Source organism: Sander lucioperca, chromosome 15, assembly GCF_008315115.2.
Source record: "Sander lucioperca isolate FBNREF2018 chromosome 15, SLUC_FBN_1.2, whole genome shotgun sequence".
NCBI classification, from domain to species: domain Eukaryota; kingdom Metazoa; phylum Chordata; class Actinopteri; order Perciformes; family Percidae; genus Sander; species Sander lucioperca.
In genome coordinates this window covers 17,321,618-17,343,878 of record NC_050187.1, presented here as the reverse complement: position 1 = coordinate 17,343,878, position 22,261 = coordinate 17,321,618, and the positions used below count along the sequence as shown (strand labels likewise).

Genomic DNA, 22,261 nt, shown 5'->3' with positions numbered 1-22,261 from the left:
TCTCTCCCTCCCTCTAATCTACTGCAATGACCTGAAGGAGGGCTTCACACTGCAGCGCTCAAATAATAATCAACCACTAGGATGTTGTCAAATTTATAGGACACTGAGCGTTGCATAGCAACAGAGATTGCCAGGGTGATCCAACAGGCGCTGGAAGTTGGGTGAGGGAGAAACAGGGCGAGTGACAGGAGACAGGAGAAGGAAGGAGAGATGACGAGCAAAGCAGGAGACAGTAGAGAGGGATGAGATGAGACGATGAGAGAAGAGTTATATTATACACAAAGGGAGAAATAAATGAGAGATTGAGAAACCGAAAAGGACATGAGAAATTTAAGGTTGGCTTAGCTGAAAGAAAAGATTCACAGACACTGCTGGCTGGTTTTGTAAACTTGCCACTCTGTTCAGTTCAAGTTAAAATTATTATCATGGTGACATATTGTACTATGTCATTAGGGCACACATAGGTGGTGTTAAGTTTAAAAATGACTTGATTATGGCAGAGTAGAATAGCCATTTTAATGATGATCCAAGTCCAGCTGTATATGCTCTTTTGCTCTCCCTAAAGTCCTTGTACATCAAGAAAAACATCTTTTTGTTTTGTTGTCACACATTTCTCATTTTGTTCACATCTTGCATTTCTTTTTTTTTGTTTGTTTTCGAAGTCAAAATCCTCAGTTTCAGTTTCCTGTTCATCCTTGTTGCCTAGAGACTGCTTTGGACTGCAGTTTACCTCTGACACTTTCTTCTGGTGTTGTGTCTACCTCCTTCACTGAGAAAACAGTGAACAAATAAAAAACGATAGGCAAAACGTCTGTGATCGCGCGCATTTTGTGCCCACACCCCCCCCACACACACAACACGGAGGATTAAAAAAACATGATGGACTCTTCACAAGAGGTATTATCTTCACTCAAGCTTCTGCGTGCACAAGTCTACAAGGACTCCACTATTTCCTAACATAGCCATACTGACCAATACAGAGAGAGTTTTGTGGAGCTAATAGGCTTAATTAGCTTTGTATCAACTCATTTGGCAATGGCTTGAACGTAAGGGACATTCAATAATATAAAATAGTTGTGCACTATAGGTTTAAACACTGTATATTATTCATGATTAACTGTTGTAAAAGCTGAATATATGATAAAATGTTTTTTTCCTGATAGGTCTACAATGAAAGTAAATGTTGACAGTGTTAACACTCTCCATTTATACAAATGGATATGCAATTACTGGTACTAAAGTTTTTTAGCTTGTACCCAGAAGCATGTATTGTTCTCTGCAACGTCAACACACCAATAAACAGTTTAAAGCAACTGAAGAAAGAAATCTCTAACCTGACTAAACGTTATTATAAAATGACCTCAATTCCAGATGTAAGAGTATCCCTGTAGTTTCACTTTTACAAAAGTCTAGGAGGTCCAAACATGACATTTAGAATTTATCAAATCATTGAAATGTCAGGATTCAACTTAAAACCCTGAGTTTCTACTCTGAAAACACTTCACACAGTTGTGCTAAAGGCTAAACTTGGGTGCTCATGGGCACTACAGCGGTTGCTGGCATCTTGATTATCTCAGTATTGCAGAGCCAGTACGTCCCTTCACAGGCAGTTATCTGGCTGTGTCACTGGCAGGTGTTTCAGTTTGGAGAGTCAACTGAGTGCAAACGGTGATGAAAGCTGTGCCTAATTATTTCTTGTCACTGTGCACAGATTTGTTGGGGATGGCGTGCTAACCAGAGGTCCTCTGTACAGAGAGGTGTCAGTCTAACCACAAAGTCACCTGTTGTAGTCTTTTAAATGGATTGCTTTATAGTGGAAATGATTGTCTGAGCTGTTGGTGTTTATGAATATTAAATGAATATTTTATCAAAGAAGAAAAAACCCTGACATGGACTTTTAACATGGACACCCCCAACCAAGTTTATCTACACTCAGCTACACATAGCTAAGCTGTGTGAATATTTTATATGTAATAAAGGCAGTAATTCAAGAATAAAATATGTTAGTATTTCCTATTGTACGACAAAATTGCATTTTTTTTTAAAATTAGAACATCTTTCCCAAATGTGGGTTTCAAATGTGGAAATAAAATCGGAAGCAAAATCACATCACATTATTAACAACCATTGCACAACTTGTAGATAACTGCAAGTAAGCTTCAGGCCTAAAATTGATAATATGGGGTTGTCTGTTTGTTTTGATGATAATAAAATTAGTATGCACTTTGGTGTTAAAAGAGGTTTAAGGGCAAATGTGGAGAAATCATTTTGAAAACTGCATAATTCATGACCTGCTTGGAATAATAGCATATGATATATCCATTAGCTGAATTACTTATCTTTGTAATCTGCTTTTGTTGTTGAGTTCAGGGGAGAAAGGGCAGCAAAGGCGGATGATGCTAGAACAAATAGTCTGAACTTTTTGCAAATATAGCAATGATTCAGTGTCAGCCTATTGTCAGTGAAAGAGAAAAAATAACACCAATCACCCTCACCAAAACACTGTTTTTGTTTGTGAGAAAAGCACTCATTCATGCTCACATTAAAGCACATGTAGCCTCAAAGCTACATTAACACAGATGATCAAAAGGCACTGGCCAAGCAAGCCTTTGTTTATAACATCAAAAAGCATGAACAGAGGAAAGTGTGCAATTCCCAAAAGGAGGCACACACTGGTTCCACTTTGTCGTTATTAAGGTTAATATTTACTGTACTACACCTTGGCTTCTCCTGTTTTCATTAGTCCTTAATCCGTGAAATGCAGTACAAACAGAGAAACACACAGCATGTAAGCATGAGCGCACATGTAAACAGATGATTAAAAGCCATCGCTCTCAGTGAAGTTCCTTCCTTAATGTCCAATTGACCCAGTTAATCAAAGTCTACATACATAGAGTGTCAGAAGGAAAGATTCGTGGGCATTGCTTTGTAATTCTTTCAGCAGCCAGTGATCCTTCCTTCTCTACAGATCTACACCACCACTAACTTGGTGGAGGAGAGAAGTGTTTTTTTGTGTCACCCGCCATACTGACACAGAGAGAGAGATACACTGTTTCAATATAGCAATTGTGTCAGATGATGAAACTCCTATTAGAAAGAGGTAATCATGTGTAGCTGTAAAACAGATATCTGCATTGTCTCATACTTCTGCCGTTGATTACACTGCTGCACAGTGAATTGATATTGGCCAGAGTATTACCATCTTCTAATTGAGTTGAGTGTGTGTGTGTGTGTGTGTGTGTGTGTGTGTGTGTGTGTGTGTGTGTGTGTGTGTGTGTGTGTGTGTGTGTGTGTGTGTGAAAGCCAGCTAATTCCAGGCACTCTTTATAACACAGAGCCAGCGATACTCTGCCAGTTTATAGGATAGTTGTAAGGATATCCACAGAGCTTTATCCTCTTTTCTCACAAGGACATAAACCCTCTTGATGTAAATTATACCAACTTTGGTTTGGTTTGGATAGTATTACATCTCATTAAGGTGTCAGCTTTTCAAGATTTGCAGACTTTCCAGCATGAAGGCCTTTTGCATTTCACAAAATGTCTTAGCCTTAAAGCAAGCAAAAATGGTTAAAAAACGGTTGCTTCCTTCTGACCTTGTTTTGCAATGCTGGACAGCACTAGCTGGCTTGGCCTGTTTGCTTCTGTATCTGCTGCTTGGGTTGATTGATGCACCGAGGGACTTACACAGCTGGAAAGGAGGTAGTAAACCAGAGGAGGGAACAAAGACTATGGGGCCACACGGGGTGCAGCAATTAAGCTGTTTTCTTGTTGTTAATTAAAAGCAAATTAGAGACTGCGACAGGAGTTGCTGTCTAGCCTTAATTGCTGGCAGCACGTATGCCCAGCCACACCTGTTGTAGCATCTTCACTCACTCATCTTAATCTTTTTTCTTTCTTCTTGTGTCTTTCTTAGGGACGGAGAGGAAAGACTGGGGAGCCGGGACTCAGAGGCCTGCCTGTAAGTGATATACAGTAACACACACACACACACACACACACACACACACACACACACACACACACACACAAGGAATAAGTACCTGCTATACATGTCTGCAGTGATTTCATTGACCAAATGACGAACCCTGAAAGCTTAGCTCAGACAGTACGATACAGCAGCACTTTGAACAGTATTTATTTAATGTGAATGGGAATACTTTTCAATACTCATCTGGATTGAAGCAGCAAACATTCAGTGTAAGAGTAAAAAATGACATAACATTATTTATAATATGTTTATTTGATTCACAGCTGCTACATATAGTGTTTTGACCTCGACAACCAAACTGCATTTTACTGCAAACTTGCGACTAGTTAACTTTCTAAAGAAGGCACAATCGCTTGTTTGCTAAGAGTCGGGTTGGGACTCCAACATTAACACACTGACAACATTGTATTCAGAATATAAAATATTTTTATAGCACTTTTTAATGTGTGATTGTGTAGAGGTGTTCACGAGATAGATACCTACCAACCTTTCGTGAACTTGTGAATTTCGCTAGCCGTCTTCTCTCCTTAATGGAGACAGACGCTGTGTGCACGGTGGGAGGGGCTGTGTGAGCGAGACACAAGTGACAGAGAGACGGAGGAGAGCAGGGAAAGGAAATGCAGCTGAACACGTTTTAAATAGCGTTTAAAAAAAAAAAAATAACGAAATGCAATGTGCGGCGGCCGGTGTTGATCTTGGTGGTCTTGGATAAGACGTGCTGACGTGATGTTTCAGGGCTCAACGCTAACTTTTTAAAGTGGTTGCCGGCTTGGCAACCAGGCATCAGCTTTTGGTTGCGGAAATTGACAATATGGTTGCCATGTTTATTAATTGCTCCTATATTTGGAGCAATTAATTTGTTATGTAACTATAACACATTTTAATAATGTTACAATAAAATGTCCCATCCCTCTCAAATAGAGGTGCAACGGATCACAAAACTCACAGATTGGATCACGGTTTTGAGTCACGGATCAGATCAATTTTCAGATCAGCACAAAAAAGGGGGGAATTTAAATGATTATGAAAAATGTAATAATTACTTTTAACAATAATTACTTCTTTCACCGATAAATTGCTGTTAAAATACAAAAACAGATGAGAAAAGGGTATTTTACAATAACTTTGAATGCACCACGAGGTTTACCAGTTTTAAGTAAACGCAACGGAGACAGACGCTGTGTGCACGGTGGTCTCGATGGTGTTTTAAGCCTCCAAAGTTGCCTTCCAGGCAGCTAACCATAACCTTAACCCTAAACATAACCATTGCCTCGCTGCCTGGAAGGCGACGTTGGGGGCTAAAAACACCAAACACCGCACGGTGAGAGGAGCTGTGTGTGTGTGTATGTGAGCGAGACACAATTGACAGAGAGACGGAGGAGAGCAGGGAAAGGAAATGCAGCTGAACGTGTTTTAAATAGCTTTTAAAAAAAACGAAATGCAATGTGCGGCGGCCGGTGTTGATAGTGCGGCGCACCGCCACACATTAGTCTATTGTGTGGGAAACACTGCTTATAACGCTAGTCGTCGGGGCACGGCTAAAGTAAAAAGAAATCACTATTTCTATACCACTAACAAGGCTCAAAATAGCACCACACTTCCATGGTAGCATAATGAGGGTCCCTACATGTAAACGAAGCATTGAGAACTTTGTAAGTGTACAGACAGTTTATTAAAAAGATAGTTTAGAAAGACAGTACCGTTCATGTATACAGGCGGGCGCTATCTTGGGAAAACAGTCACGACCAGTCGAACAACAAACGCCGTGCTTGAGCTATGTTACTGGTTACTGGTTGCACGGCGTTAGACTGGTCGTGACTGTTTTCCCAAGATGGCGCCCGCCTGTATACTGAACGGTACCCTTATTAAGCTACCATGGAAGTGTGATGCTATTTTGAGCCTTGTTAGTGGTATAGAAATAGCGATTTGATTTTACTTTAGCCGTGCCCCGACGACTAGCATTATATGGTAATTAGTAGTTTGTGCTAACTGGTCACATTCGATTAGCATGAAAACATATCCCAGAGAACGGTCAAACTCTGACACATATGTAATTAACCCCTAGGTTCATTTTGCGCCGGATTTGTACTTTATTTGACCAAGAATTCCCCTGAGATTACCAATGTCTTTTTAAGTTGAGCCCTGGTTAAAATTGGACACATTACAAAAGTTTCAAAGTCATCATAATTATAAAAGCATATTAAAACGAAACAGTCAATCAGCACAACAATCTGCAATACAAAATCCATCTTAAATAGAGCAATTACACTCTTCATAGTGAAACATCTCTGTAGACTGCATTAATTCCATGCTTAGGCTGTATTGATCTGTTCAAAATCATCTCCCATACCCCTATACTGCAAGCGGGCTATATTATTAGAAGAAAACCACAAGCAGTATATTAAGGTAGCTCTTGAGAATGCTTGTATTGATGAGCAGGACAAGTCTGCCTATAAAGCCCATTGACTCCTTGAATTATGGTGTTTTCCCCAGGCGTCCAAACCAATCCCAGACACTGTTTGTGTGTTTGTGTAGTGACCCACACACTAAAGGGCACAAACACCACGATGTGTTAAAGAAGACAGCCTGTCAGACTCTTAACTGCTCTGATGTCAGAACAAACAGGAGTGTTTAGGTATCATGTAGCTTTGAGTGTCCAATTATTTTCATACACTATCACCCTGATTACACATTAAATCAGGACATAGGGTTTGTCTTACTTTATTTCACCCAGAAATCCAAAAATATTCTGTTCTGCTTCTATCACCGTTATGCTCAATAGGTTCAATTATCTTTAGAATAATTGAGCCACTCACTGTTAAACCTCTCCCGCATGACTCAATGTATCCACTGCCTCCTTAATAACTCATAAATTTGTAGGACACAAAATCGTAGGACAAAAGAAAGACAGGATGGAGAAGGTGTGACATTTCTAAATGGCAATGTCCTGATGATACCCTTAGCATGTACCAGCTTTGCCTCCATCCCCTGGTATTGGCATTTATGAGTCACCTGTTTTGCTGAGGTAGATCTCAGGGGCAAATCATCTATTCAAAACACACACCAGGGCATCTCTCTCTTGTCCATTGGCAGCAGGACAGTGGGAGGGGGCGGCGGTTATTTTTCAAAGTCAAATTAGCATTGCACGACAACAGGAGAGTTTGTGAAAGGCATGCAACAAAGGCCACAATCAAAGATAATCTATAGACTGCTGGGGGCCAGCCATGTCTTTTATGAGTGCTAACATTAGTGCAAAGGTTAGAAAATATAATACAATAGGCCTTCGCTGTAAATCTGAATATGTTTTTAAGTAAACCTGCTAGTTTAAACAAAGGCTAGGAAAGGCTTAGGATGGTTAAAGTGATTAAAAAGTGGTACTGTTCATAAGTGTTCATTTAAACATCTTTTTGTGACATGAAATCCTTTTATCCTTTCTCTGTGTGAAAAAGACCCATTGCTTGTAATTGCAGGGTCCCCCAGGAACCCCGGAAGGAGCAAGTGTCAAGGTATCACTCAAAACATTGTTCATCACAAAACAAAGTACTGACATGTGGCATTTAAAGTAAATTTGAGCTGTCTCCCTGTTTTATAAACCGTTCCTTACCTGCAAATCCAGCAAGGGTGAATTGTCAAGATGACTGAGCAGTGTTCATCATAGCAGTCCTCCAAATAGGCAAGGAGTTTAATCATCTGCACTGTGTTGTCTGTATAAAGACTCACCATGTGTAAGTAGTTGTCTCAAGAAGCCAGCCAAGACAAGTCAGACGTATGTGTGACCAGACATCATTGTCACTGACTGACAATTTTTGTGTTTGCAGTCAGGAAATCGTCGGAAATGGCACCTTTCGGTCAATTGTAGCCTATCTACTGTGCAAGTTAAATAGCTGTTCCCACCCTGCGCCTCCTGCAGCGCAGCACAGCGTGACTCAGTGCTTGCACTCCAAACAGACAGATGGCTATTACATATAGTGCTTTTGGAAAAAAGGGTCTGCAATCATTTCCATGAAGCCCAGGGGTGCTGTAGCTCACCAGAGGCACATGAGATATGTGGTGTAAAAAACTCACAAACATGGACCTCTACCTAGCCTCCTACTCTCTTTGTTGCCACCCGCTTCGTTCACAAACCCAACCCCCATTCAGCCCCCACCCACCAGGCCTCCAGTGGCCCACTTGTAATCATGCTGAGAGTGAAAGCTATTGTGTAGTGGACAACCTCCTGACCGCAGCTGTTCATTTGATGTATAGGTGCGTCGTTTACTGGTGTGTCAGCTCAGGCCGCAGAATTCCTCCTGCTCCCTCTGCCCAGAGGAAGGAGACGTGTCAGCTGGCCAACCTTGAAAAACAAAGTTGTCTGTATGAGGACACACTTATTATACCTCAAAACAAATGGGATTACAGTAGAGTATACCTTAGGTGAAGGCACAATGGATAGTGGTTTCATTTGGATGAAAAATACCATAGTACTACCATGCCCTTGTAAATCAAGCTTAAGAACAAAATGACAAACAGAAGTTACCTTGATCAGGTTTCCATGAGTTTTCTGTAATTGGCTACTGAGTTGCAGCTTTATTATGTCACTTGAATCGGTCTCGTATCATAAAATAAAGCTGTAAAACTCAAACCTTGACGTGGCATAAAGGAAAATAGCTCTGAGATTGTGGGTTTTGCATCATATTTGCTATTGCTACTTCACTTTCATACTGTAGGTCTTTTGTTAAATAAATGACTGATGAGTTTGAACACAGAAAAGGAAAAGACACATAAAGCTAATTCCATGTAACATTTGTTGCAACACGTTGTTTAACAGTGTAGGGTAAAGTTTACACATGTTTAAGAAAGTAAACCTATAGGCTCACTGTAACATACAACTTTCAACTGATTTCAGAAGGATGAAAGGTAGAGTAACACCTGCAGGAGAACAAAGCTACTCATTTGAGATTAGATTATAGGTGGCATTATGATTAAATAATATGATTAACCGTTCTTTCTAAGAATGTCAACTCATGCTGATGTTATGTAGAAACACACCACAAAGAATGCTTACATTAATTGTGCATGCCAGCCTTTCCCTTGCCATGAATCAGTCATGCCCTCACATTACAGAACAATCTTCCCTTTGTCTTTATAAATTCATTCTTACTGTGGATGACAAGAAAACTATCTTGTCCAAGAGAATAACTTTATATTTCAATCTGTTAAAATGAAACGAAAGCATAGCTGTGCATTTAAAGGAATCCAGCATGATAAGCTAGCTAGGAGAAGCTAGCTAAACCATCACACATCAGAGAGGAATGGAAAGTAAGTTTCCAGTAGCAGTAATAATTGAGCAGCATCAGAGATTCTCAGTGGCCGTCCTTGTGCATTTTTCAGCTTGGACAAACCAGACGCAAGTTAGACTAAACTGCAACCCGTGTAACATCTGGTATGAGCCGAGCCCCCTCTCACTCACTCAGCAGAGTGTGAATGTTTTAAAGTGAAAAACAAAAGGTCTGTGCCGTGCACGATGTGCACATTCACATGAATCACATCTCCATAACTGTGTCTCCCACTGACAGTCTCAAACGGGCTCTGACAGACACTGCAGATATTGATGGAGAGGCAGAGAGGGATGCAGACTGGCTTAATTACAGTTTGATGACTCTAGGTGACTTAAAGTCAACATGTCACCCACAGGCTTCTGCAGGTGTACCAGGTCCCCGTCCTAAACACGCTGGGCTTTGTCATTGTATAAATACAGTTATAATCAGGATAAATACTGGTTGTGCTGCAGTTAATCTCATTTGAAAGGTTTATTAACTTGTTACATACCCCTCTGCCAATACATTGGCTTTGAATGATGTTCCTTGGAGATCTAACAATGATAGCGATAATATTTTGTCCAAGCCAGAATACAGTGGACAACATTTTTACAGCAAGTGACATCACAGGCTAATACTAACTTTCCACCCGATGGGATTTACATTGAGTCATTACTCAGTGAGAGACCATTTTCTGTGTACAATACAGCATGTGTTTTACAGTTACTGTAAGACAGATACTGTATTGTGAGTTGCCTTTGTTAGGAAACTGGCCTCTGACTGATAGCACGCCAACAGTGATATAGTTGATAAGATTATTGTAAGATTATAGTGGTCATGAGTTCCCAATATGGTTGATAAAGCTGAACAGAATTCAATTAGTACTCAAAGTCAATTTTACCACCAGTCTGTCCTCCCCACCTAAAATATTAATAGAACAATCCATCTGTTCATACATCGCAGCAGTGTGCTGACTTAATAACAGCTCATAATTTGGACGAGGAAACAGTGACTATATCTCATTAAATGAATGGCATCACAGCGGCTGCTGTTAGTGAGTGAAAGGAATGGGGGAGGGGCTGAAACGGAATGGCAATTATTGTTTGTTAGAGTCCAGCCGTTGCTCAGGAGGAGTGTGCAAATATGCGGCAACCTTTCTCAGATGTCTTCTCAGATTGCTAAACAGATGCTCATTGCTCCATAATGTCTCAGCACAGAGTATCTGAAGCGTTCCCTACAAATCTGCACACGTCATACAAAAGAACAATAATTGTCGATGAACAATCTATTTTTTTTTGCTCTGTTAACTCTGCTATGTTTTGACAAAAAACAAAAATATCACAACAGATGAACTTTATGAAGTGTCTTCGGAGATGTGAAACAATGTATTTGTGCGACTCCAGATGCATTTAGTGAATTCTTAGCCACATATCTGCTATGTAGCTGAAATAGCATATAATAATGCATAAAGTATGATGAGTCTTCTGATGAGGCTTTAAGTTCTCTTGCATTTATGTATGTAAAAATGTTCTATCACAAATATTTTTGATTATTCATTCCCTGTACAGTTTAGTACTCATTCTACATAACTGACAGGAAGAAATCCTATTAAAAAATACTCTGAGGACAGCTCACCAGCAGTCATAAAGTGCCATCTATTGGCAGACAGGGGAATGATTTTAAAATGGAAATGTGCTGCATTGCAACAGGGGCTCGAGTTTATCATTATCCTGCTAGCCGTTCAACTCCATATATAGTATCACAAAGTCACATAGTGCTTCTTTTTTTCCTACCATGATTACAAACGTGTTGTTTGTTTTATTCTGAAATGACACAATACTGTATGTTTTTCTGATTACTTATTTATAATGTCTGCCCTTGCTAAGTTTCATTCTCTGAGCTTTCTGTCTTTTTGCCCTGCCTTTTCTGTCAGTCACTGTCAATGATCTGTTCTGTTCACATACAGGTGGAGAGGGGTGAGCCTGCAGTCCCAGGGGGAAAAGGGGAGAAAGGAGAGAGAGGAGACCCTGTACGTATTTTCCTGCAGTGACATTTACAATGCCATCATGTTACAGAGTCATTAACTAAGGCCTCCTCCAACAGGGTCAGCCAGGTGCTGAAGGGGCCGGCGGGATGAAAGGACAAAAAGTAAGTCACATCAATGTCAAGTGATATACATGATGATTCCCTCTGTTTGTGCTCCCTGGGATTCAGCCTGTGTGTGTGTGTGTGTGTGTGTGTGTGTGTGTGTGTGCGTGCATGCGTGCGTGCGTGCGTGCATGCGTTTGTGTGTGTGTGTGTGTGTGTGTGTGTGTGTGTGTGTGTGTGTGAGAAAAAAGAAGCAGAGCTGAGAAAAGGAGAGACAGAGGTGGTGGAGGTGAGGTAGTTCAAGCGATATAATTGGTATGATATACTAGAACTCCGAGGTTAAAGGGGTGATAGAATGCAAAACCGAGTTTACCTTGTTATAGTTGAATAAAGACAGTTCGGTGGGTAAAATAGGCATACATTGAACCTCAAAGTCCCATTGACACCTCTTTCCTCTGCAAATCTCACAATTTGAAACTGCTGCTGAAAACGGGCGAATCTGAACAAAGCTAATAGTTGACGTCAACTCGGTGGCTGTACCTTAATTGGCTCTGGTTTGTACCTTTGGTACGCCCCGAAATTTACATAGCTACAGACCACTGGTCTGAGACCAGCTGGTGTTCGGAATGTAGGTCATGTAGATCTCACACGAGTTTAGCTGCAAGCTGCGCTGTGTACTTTAGAAAGTTTGGAAGTTTTTCAAGGGTATTGAAAATGAACCACGGTCGTAAATGCAGTGTCCCAGGAACGGAATACTGGCCAAGAGAAAAGTGTTTAGAAGGAGTAGATATCGGATAATGGAGCGGGACTTGTGGATCTAACGCGGCGGCGCAGAGGACTTGCAACGGGCTGTGTGCTGCTGGAGCTCCTGTGGAGCTGCCTGCTGGCGACGGTTCATGGTATGTTGTAGGGCTGGGATGATTTGTCGACATAGTCGACGTAATCGATTAGGTAAATGCTTCGACGCGTCACGCGCAGAAATCTATAAATAACCGGCTGCCTCCAGCAACAGCGCAACTGCACAAGTATGTATTACTTGCAGGTTCAACAGCACGTTGAGAAAAAGGCTTGCACGAGGTCTTCTAAAGTGTGGGAGTATTTTACACGTAATGCCAACAACAACGTGGTAGTCTGTAGACTTTGTAAAATGTATCCCTGAGTCAGGATAACAGCAGCAAAACACCGTAAGTTCTGCTCACCTTTTTGTCCCTTTCCCTCCCAAGTAGAGTTTAGATTCTCTGCCCGAGCCCAAGCCCGAACTTTGACCCACGGGCCGGGTCGGGCCCATATGTCCCGCCGCTATCTTCGGGCCGGGCCGGGCCCTTCATCAAGAATTTGTGTTTTTTTAATTACTTTATTAGCCTAATTGGGTGGGGAGAAAGCTATGCCTCTCCAACTTTTCCCGTAGCTCTGGGTATATGTCCTGCACTGACCTGAGTGTGAAGTAATCTGTGCTAAATCGTGTCTCCCCCATCTGTAGCCTTCTTCGATAATTACCCAACCAGGCCAGATTGTTTCAGATATCTCACGAGTCCTTTATAACGTCAGTTATAACGGCCCATGTATTAAAAAATTGTCGGGTTAAAATCGGGCTCAGGCTCATAATTCCAGTTAATGTGTCGGGCCGAAGACACAACATGCACTGTAGACGTGTTCGATTATCAACATAGTGACACGGAATGTGCCCCCTATGACTTAACAATAAGCATCATCAAACGCTGTCAGTCTGCAGTGTTATTTTGTGTGCTTCGCTCATTTTAAACCAACCAGTCAGCGTGCAGCTTATCTAAATATTCATGAGCATACCATATAAGGGAGAAAACCTCTTGTTTCAGTCTGGGGCTGTTTGACAGGGTTGCATTAGTGCTCATAGAACATTACCCGGGCCATTTTCAGCTCAACCAATGTTACATACCCTATGAGGAGACCTTAAGGAACAGTGTGAAATACCCTATATAATCATTCTCTCACCCATTTTAAACCTTTTGAGTTAGTTATCTTCTTCAAGTCTGTTTATCTTCCAAGGTTCTTTGAAATCATCTAGCAGCAAATAATGAATCTGTAATTATTTCTTGGTTTTTATAGATGCTATTGTTTATCCTTTGTTCCTGAATGCATGACATATATAATGTTCTTGCTGTTGACAGTGTGCGTCAGTGTGAGTGTTTGGGTATGTACATCTTTTTATGGTTGTACATGTTGTCATGAATCAAGGAAAAATGTATTATGGTTTGCCACCATGTACCATTAGGATAAACAGTTGGATCCATGACTGTCTGTGTGCAATTTTCTGCCAGTCTATCTGGTAGATCTTCATATATTTTACATGTTAAGTGACAACTTTGACCTTTTGGTGGTGCTTGATGAAAGGCAGAGGATCACCCAAAGTCACTAGACTTTGTCGTATGGGATATGTGTATCAAATTTGATGACAATCCATCCAATAGTTGTCGAGATATTTCACTTAAACCCCAAAAATGTCAACCTCATGGTAGCGCTAGAGGAAAAGTCAGGGTATTACCAAAGTCAGTAGGATTCATCCTCTGGGGACCATGAATGTCTGCATATTGGGGATAAGTTGTGCATGCAACTTGTTTAATTAAAGCATTAAGTCCTTTACTCCCAGGATCTAGGTATTCTCCAGAAATCTGGATGATTGTCTGTCGTTATGTGTATTTTGATCCAGATCCAGATGGGGATTAAAAACTTTTAAACCTTTTCTGTTTAAAAGTTTGAACACATATGTTTTGAATCACACATTCAGAGGATTGTGTAGGTTTGTTATGGTACAGCATGTATTCTCTTAGTGTTTTGTATTAGTTTATAGTACTGTGTGTATGCAGATGTTGTCTTGTGTTTTCTTGTTTTATTAAAAGCACAAATGTTATAGCTTGTAAATTATGAATGGAGGAGTGGAGGCTCCCAGATGCAATGCATCACAATTAAGAACAGTCTATGGTTCCCTGGAGCACTCAGTACGCCCATTATAAAGGGTTGCACACACTGTAAGTACATTCTACATGAAATGCACACCAGTGAAGTATACTTTTCTTTCCACTCATCTCGTGGTTCTTATCACATCACTTGAGGTAGCCAGTATTTTCTCTGAAGTCTGGACATATTATTGCCTCCTTTATTGTTGCTCCAAAACCTATTGATGTAGCTGTACAAGGTCACCAATGGCAACTTGCTTTCAGAAGTAGTTTCTCAAGTGAAATTTTTAGGCTGTGTATTTTTCTTCTTCTATTTTTGTACCTGTTTTTGTCTCTTTGTCTCTCTGTCTATCAGTCTCTTATTGATGTTTCTGTGTATTTTCAGGGTGATGTTGGCCTTCCTGGTCCTCCTGGTCCTGTGAGTACAATACAGTGGTGAAAGCCCAACTTACAGCATATCATTCATTGTCAGTTAGTATGACATTGTATCAATGTTTTGTCAGGAGAGACACCACAACATGTTGGATGACTAACACTAAAAAGAAATCATTATATCGTCAGTGCTTTGTTCTCTGCGACCAACATAAAGAAATGTTTGTGCATTAGTAAGCGGTTCACATCCTACTATGAAAGAAATGTCGGGACCATGGATGAAAAAGCAACAGCAGTGTAGTGTTTACCCATGCTGTCATACCTCCAACATTGTGGCATGTCATCTTGTAACCAATTTCCATTCATTGACAACCCTGCAGATTTGTTCTATGTTTAGATATGTATTTTAACTACAAAACAGTGGATCAATGTTGATAAAGGGCATGCAACATGGGCAGTTGAGATTAGTTGTGTTGAATTTCTCTAAGGAAAAGCTTCCTTTTTTTCAGGTAATGAACTCACTGATATTTGGCAGCAAGTTCCCAGTGAGTAATTCTTTTAGCAATGTACAGCAAAGCAAAGAAATATGCACAAAATAGCTTGCAGAGGCACTGACAGCTGTGAACTGTGATTTCCTTTCCTATCTAGTATCAAATTAAACACATTTGCACTAGTCATCCCCCACTGATGTCCTACTCTTGGAACTCACTTGGAACAAAACAATCTGTATAGTTTGAATTAATGGGGGCCATGCAGTACATGACCTGTTTATAATGTTCATAATTGTAAATTATAGTAAAATGATTTTTGTTGGAAGACACAAGTGCTGCTTTTAGTGGAGAAAAATATTTTTTTTTAAAAGAGAAAGTCTGACATGGTGGCTGTCTGTACGTTGAAGGTGACACAGCGTGGGTGGTGCTGGGATGAGAGAACTCATGCTTAGACATTTTAAAGTCAAAAACACACTGTGGCAAATAAGTAAAATATCTGGGAGGGGGCAGTTGTGACTCAAAATGCTGCAACAATAAGTACCCTTTAAAAAAAAAGAAAAAAGAAATTTAAGTATAAAAACGTCAAATGAAAAAGTGGTGTTGGAGCCCACGTATAACAAAGTGAGGGGTTTGACATTTAGATGACTCTGTTCTAATGGGTTTGGTTCTAAAGACTCGCTGCCTATTTACCCTCTGAAGGCTTCAGACATGAGCTTGGAAACAAAGTTTGATGGCTCTCATTCTCATCACTGCTTGTTAGCAAGCGATTCATATGGAAATTTGACAGCTTAATTATATAGAGAACAAATATCGCTCACCCTCCGCTGGTTTCACTGGTTTCTGTCTTACCAACAAAGTCTACTCCCTTAATAAGAATAGATATCAATGTAGGCGGTTTTAATAGCCGTTCAAAACATTGAGGTCTTGCTTTGCAATTATTTTTGAATAAAATTTCCCTAAATTTCATTTCAATTAGGGGAGCAAGATAAAGAAATGTTATATCAAAACTGAAATAGTCAGTTGTGTTCATTGTTGTGTAGTGAGGTATGGGCCACCCAGGATATAGGAGATGTATACAGTACTATAGCACACAGCAGAGGGGAAAACATTAGTCATTTGATAAATGAGGCTGTTTGAATATTTAGTACCAGTCTCTGTCTGTGCTCTCTGCTTTCCTGTGGCAGGTAATTTTGGCAGTTAAGCATTGATTTCCCTTACACAGCAGAAGTAAGGGTTTGGATCATTACGCTCCCTTCATAAACCTTCTTGCGCCTCTGTTTATTAGTGACGGGGAGGAGCAGTGTGCTTACAGGCATGCACGGCCATCACTTCCCCCAACGCCTTTAAAGTGGCAAAACAGTCTTTTCAGCTGTGAGACTGTCCTGTTTTTATTGCTGCCAGTATTGCTTTACAATAGAGTTTTATAATCTATTAAACTGAATCTGTTATTCCAAGTTATGTTGAGTAAAAGGTTCTTCGCAGTGTTCTAGTGGCAGACATTTCTGATCTGGTACTGATGGAACTGAGACACCGCAGCTGCTTTAGTGAGTGACTGCAGGTTGAAGGTTGACTGATTATGCAGACACTCCACTGGGGCAGTTGGGGATTCACTTCCTTACTGAAGGTTATTTTGACCATTGCTGCTGAAGGACAGCTTCATGTCAAGTTTATTTGTACAGCCCTTAATCACAGTAACACTCTCAATGGGCTCACTGGCAAACATTAGTCCAGAAACAAGGGCACTTGCACAGGTGGACAAAGAAAAGAAAAAAGGGAAGAAACCAATGATCTCAATAGGCACATTGTTCCAAAATGGAAGTGCCACGGGTCACCACAATTTTCCCCATCTGGATATGTCTTTTAGTTTCAAGATTCCTTCTATTGTCTCTCGTTTCTTTTATTATTATGCTAAAACCACCCAAGACTGAACTGGTTATAACTGCATATGGGGGTGAAACATGTGGTTAACACAACACAAAGGGCCTGAGGACATTAAAATGTAATGAGTTCAGATGATTATAGATAGATAATTAGATTTGCTCTGAGATTGCTTTGCTCAGTTTTTAATACGTTTGGCTTTAAACATTGGCCTCGCTTTTGAAACCTTTTGTGCAGTCAGAAAAAGGTTGTTAGACAACTAGAATGCAGGACTAAATTTTCTGTTTACAGATGTGTGGATCAAAAATGCGTTTGCGTATCTACACTTAAATGTGGTCACTTATGTCAGTAGTTCGGGATTACATTTCACTGGAATTGTTCCTTTTACAATTTAAAAATTGATTGTGGTTTGGCTTTTGGAGAGCAATTAATCCTCAATGTGTCCTGGGTAGTATTTACACCTGTATTTTTATTTGATCGAGTGCTATCAGATCTCATTCTGATCTGCTGTGATGTTAATGTCAGGTCTTTGATTTGATGTGTAACCTGTACAAAGAATGATATGAGGATCAAGTAGCTCTGTAAAAACACTTTGAATCCTAGTAATTGCTGCTTTAGATTTGGGATTTAATGTGGACATTTCTCCTCTTCACCTGGAGTAGTTCTAGGCACCCGCCTGCCTCAATTTTGTTGACCTTTCCCCTTTCATTTAATTTCATTTTGTTGTTGATGGCTCTGCCCAGTGGCCTTGTCACCCCATTTCTAAACTTCACTGAGGATATAAAAGAAATATAAAAGCATGATATCTAGCTAGTGATTTATTATATATTTGGAAATCAAGAAAAAGTTCTATATTTCCTCAAAAAAACAACCAACAGCGTTTACTTCAGTGGTGACTGTTTAGGGAACACTGTGTCTTTTTCATTACTTCTAGGTGATGACAGCTCACGGATTGAGACAGCTCTCTGAAACTGTAAGCAGCTGTTTTTTTTTTATCACAAAACCTGAAATGTTTATGTACGCTACCTGTTGTTCCTCTTGTACACTTACAGGTTCACTTAAGTCAGAATCTGAAGTGGTCTGTTTTCTTTTGTGTTTGAGGATACAATGACGGAGAAGACACAAAAGGGAGAAAAGGGAGATGAGGTAACTATTTTGCTCATTATTATTTCTCAGTAAAGACAATAAAACCATAAGAAACTCAGTATTAGTTTTCATTGCATCCAACATTTGGCACTACAGCATAAAAATTATGATACAAAAGCAGTGTTGACATTCAGATGAGTTTGATGTCGTCTTTGTGCTGTGCAGAGGTGGAGCACAGAATAAATTGTGGTACAATTGTAGCTAGGACCGTAAAACAACAGATACATCTACTTGAGGCAAGCAGATTACAAAGGCCACTTATGCAGCTATTGACCGAACATCAAAAGACTGTCAGCTAAATGAAAAAGGAGAACATAAATTACATGTAAAGATATAAGGATCTGCAAATGAAAAATGTATTGAATTGTATCAAAACCAAACACTCGGCATATCACCATGATGAGTGTAAGTGGTATGAAGGCATAGCAAAAAATGTTTTGTATGTTATCTCAGAGGTAATTGTTTTTTTTTTTTTAAGTTACTGCTTTGTTTGTATTCACATTCTTAGAACAAAGAAGCAAACTTGGCAAAGGAAACACAATATAAAAGCCAAGTTCATAAAGGTCCTTGAGGATATTTTTAAAAAACCTTACTCCAGTCAGCAAGAGGAATGGCTTACATGACAATTTCCTTTATGCACGTCTTGAAGGGGTGATAGAATGATTATATAGGGTATTTCACACTGTTCCTTAAGGTCTCCTAATAGGGTATGTAACATTGGTTGGGCTGAAAATTGCCCAAGTGCTATTTTATGGGCCCTTAACTTAATATGGCCCTGTTTGTAACAAGAGCTTTTCTTCCAAATATGGTATGGTCATGAATATTTAGATGAGCTGTGCGCTGACTGGCTTGAGCGAACCACATACACATACATTACATTACATACGAGACAGCAGGTCTCATATTTCAGACACTGCAAAGTTATACATTGTTTGTCACTATTTCGTTATTAAATTCTCTTCTGAGACTTTTTTATGCGAGAAATCAACTATATAAAGCTCAAATATGGACTGTTTTATGAAAATTGATGGCTAATTGTAAATTTGGTAAGACGTGTCGGACTTTCAGGAGCTCCACACAGTCTGACAAGAAAGCGGCAGCCTGCTGGCCTCTATACCCAGGACAAAGTCACCATTTCTGGGTTACTGAACTACCGGGGCTCGGGGCTCCGCGGAGGTGGCCGGCTGCTGGCATAACTATAGTATATTTACAGTTTGAATTTCGTCACGCCACTTATATTACAGCTACCCCAAGGTCTTACAAATCTAACACTTGTGTCCGATTTCAATTTAATGCATTTTTGTGAAAATGAGTTGTTTCGTTAGCTGCTAGTGTCCCTTCAATCCTATGGGTAAAGGTCGCAGCTAGTTAGCTACACTTTCGGCATAACTAGAGTATATTTACAGTTTGAATTTTGTCACGGCATGTATATCACAGCTACCCTAAGGCCATTTTTGTGAGGCAAGCTAGCTCTAATTGATAGAACTCCATCCAGCCGCGGGCTCTATCAATGAGACTCGCGGACAAGAGGCGTTTATTTCCCCGATCGTTTGTTTAAATAACTCAACACACATATCCATTATAAGATCAACTGGAACCTGTGGTAAGATATTGCGGGCGTAACAAGCTCGCTGACCACGCTCTCACTCACACACACCGGCCATTTAGCAGGAAGAGGGGAGCTGCAGGCCCTGGAGCTCTGCTACCTCACAGCAGCCCGGGGTCTGTGAAGGAGGACAGGCCGGGCGGCGAGGCAGCAACCCAGGCAGCACCGGCCGCTGAACTCCGACACACAGTCGGACAAAATTTGCAATTAGTCATCAATTTTTGTAAAACGGCCCATATTTGACCTCTACATAGTTGATTTCTCGCATAAAAAAGTCTCAGAAGTGAATTTAGTGGTAAAATAGCAGATGAACAATGTATACAATTTCTGAGATCTGCGCGACCTATTTAGAAGACTACCTGATCTCAGATCAGTGGTGTAGCCTATGTAAATGTTGGGGCGTGACAGAGACTAGAGCCAAATAAGGAGGAGCCACCGAGTTGACGTCAATTTTTCAGAGACAGTTTCAAATTGTGAGATTTGCAGAGGAAAGAGGTGTCAATGGGATTTTGAGGTTCTATGTATGTCCTATTTACCCACCAAACTGTCGTTATTCAACTATGACAAGGTAAAATAGGTTTTGCGTTCTATCACCCCTTTAAGAAATTATGGTTGTCTATCTCTTTTACTTTCTACAGGGGGAGAGAGGACCGCAAGGCTTCAAGGTAACTTGTTGAAGAATAAGCACTTGCACTAGAACTTGAGCAACAATATCTACTGCCAACAAAATAAGGCTCCAAAGCCATTTTTGTCCATTAAGTATCACTTTTCTTTTATTGTAGAAAAGATTCTTTTTTTGACATACAGTCAAGTCCTGAGCTAGACAGCAGCACCGCAACATGCCAGAGATTATAGATGTCCAGTTTGGTGTTTTTGAGCGCCACAATAATTATCTTCCAGTTGCAACTGAAGCAGACCTTCACTTTATTCTGCTGTCGACTTTTATGCCTCTCCAAACTTTTTTTATCTTGAATTCAGATTTTCTATTATGACAAGCCTAATTTTTTTTTCTCCTCCATTTTCCTGCCGCCCCCATACCTCTCACTCACCCTTTGTTGGTGCTGTGACAGGGAAACATCGGGCCGCCAGGACTCAAGGGAGATCAAGGACCAGAGGTGAGTCTTTGTATTTATCTCATGTCAGCTGTGCCACTTACAGTAGGTCAAACGGAGACTAAAACCTGCTGAACATAAACAACAGTGAGACGAACGTTTTCAAGTTTAGGTCAATAATAGAACTGGATAAAAGATTTGATGCTGTTACTTGTAAATCTTGATCATAAGAGCTGGTTCAGGCCAATATTAACTAGCATATGGAAATGTAAACATCTCATTGTATTTACCTTTTCACTGTTTTTCTAGCTGGTTTTGGTGAAAGTTTAGTTTCTGTGGCAATGATTGTAATATTTTTGATCAACCACACCTGCCATCATAGAGCTTGTCAGCGTATTGGTGTGCAAGATATAAATATGGGTGTGGTTTCCATTTTTCAAACATTCTGATTTGGCGAAGATCCAAGTAGGATTGAAATGTCATTATTAAACTTTTGTGGCATGGAGTAAGTGTGCAGGCGTTACCTTTTCTTCACTCCTTATAATAATACCAGGTATTACAAGTATTGCAAATGCATTCACTGTAAACCAACTCATTAACATGAATTAAACTTAAAACTCATAATTGAAGATATTAGAGTATTCTTTTAAACTTGGTTTATAAAAATATTATAAAACAGTCATAATAATGTAGATACTTTTTTCCCAATGATAAAAAGGGGTATATACAGGAGATAGCAGCCAGGTAATGATGCTTGTGTACTCCTTTTCTCAGTTGTTATCATTCAACGTAAGCTCAGTTTCCATGGTAATATGTAGATTGTTCAGTTCTTCCGTGATTACAAAGACAATAATGAGTTGAAAAGGGCAATGCATATAAAGAGCTTATCTAGAATAACAGCATAACCAGGATTTAAGCATGTATTTGATATAACGTGCTTGCAAACCTATGGCTGCTCAGTCATGATGATATCCTCCGCATACAGTTATTGCCATGAAACTAACCACCGTTTATTAAAAAAGTTAGCAGGGGCAGCACTTAAAAAAACAGGGCTATTTGAAATACTCTCAAAAGTCGTGTCCACAGTGTAGCTGGCTGGGCTGTAACATTTAAAAGCCCAGAAAATTCTGTCACCAAACAAAGGCAGAAAATAGCCCAAACTGTTGGTTTTCCTTTGTGTTTTGCCAGGGCAAGCAAGGCCTGCCTGGACCCACTGGACTCCCAGGACTCTCAGGCGAGCCAGTAAGTATATTAGCGCTAGACACTTCATGTCAAGCCTTCCTTTCTTTCATTGGCTTATCTGTCACCATGGCATATCCTCTACTCTTTAACTCAGCCTGCCAAAATGAAAAAGAGAGATAAACAGATAAACGTCTACAGGCAGAGACAGAGAGGAAGTAGGGAGAAAAG

General features: G+C 40.2%; 1 protein-coding gene across 6 annotated transcripts in view; it reads left to right on the top strand.

Annotated features, from left to right (window-relative positions):
- LOC116052437 (collagen alpha-1(XIX) chain) overlaps nt 1–22,261 on the top strand; it is a 105,240-nt gene that overhangs the window by 49,433 nt on the left and 33,546 nt on the right. For 4 of the 6 annotated variants that reach the window (XM_035992441.1, XM_035992443.1, XM_035992445.1 and 1 more), the window contains 10 exons: nt 3,914–3,958; nt 7,459–7,494; nt 11,252–11,314; nt 11,389–11,433; nt 14,692–14,724; nt 17,982–18,020; nt 18,149–18,193; nt 20,438–20,464; nt 20,870–20,914; nt 22,040–22,093. In XM_035992441.1, the coding sequence (XP_035848334.1) occupies nt 3,914–3,958; nt 7,459–7,494; nt 11,252–11,314; nt 11,389–11,433; nt 14,692–14,724; nt 17,982–18,020; nt 18,149–18,193; nt 20,438–20,464; nt 20,870–20,914; nt 22,040–22,093 (432 nt within the window). The remainder of the gene's footprint in view (nt 1–3,913; nt 3,959–7,458; nt 7,495–11,251; nt 11,315–11,388; nt 11,434–14,691; nt 14,725–17,981; nt 18,021–18,148; nt 18,194–20,437; nt 20,465–20,869; nt 20,915–22,039; nt 22,094–22,261) is intronic. The other 2 variants (XM_035992442.1, XM_035992444.1) reach the window with 1 other exon arrangement.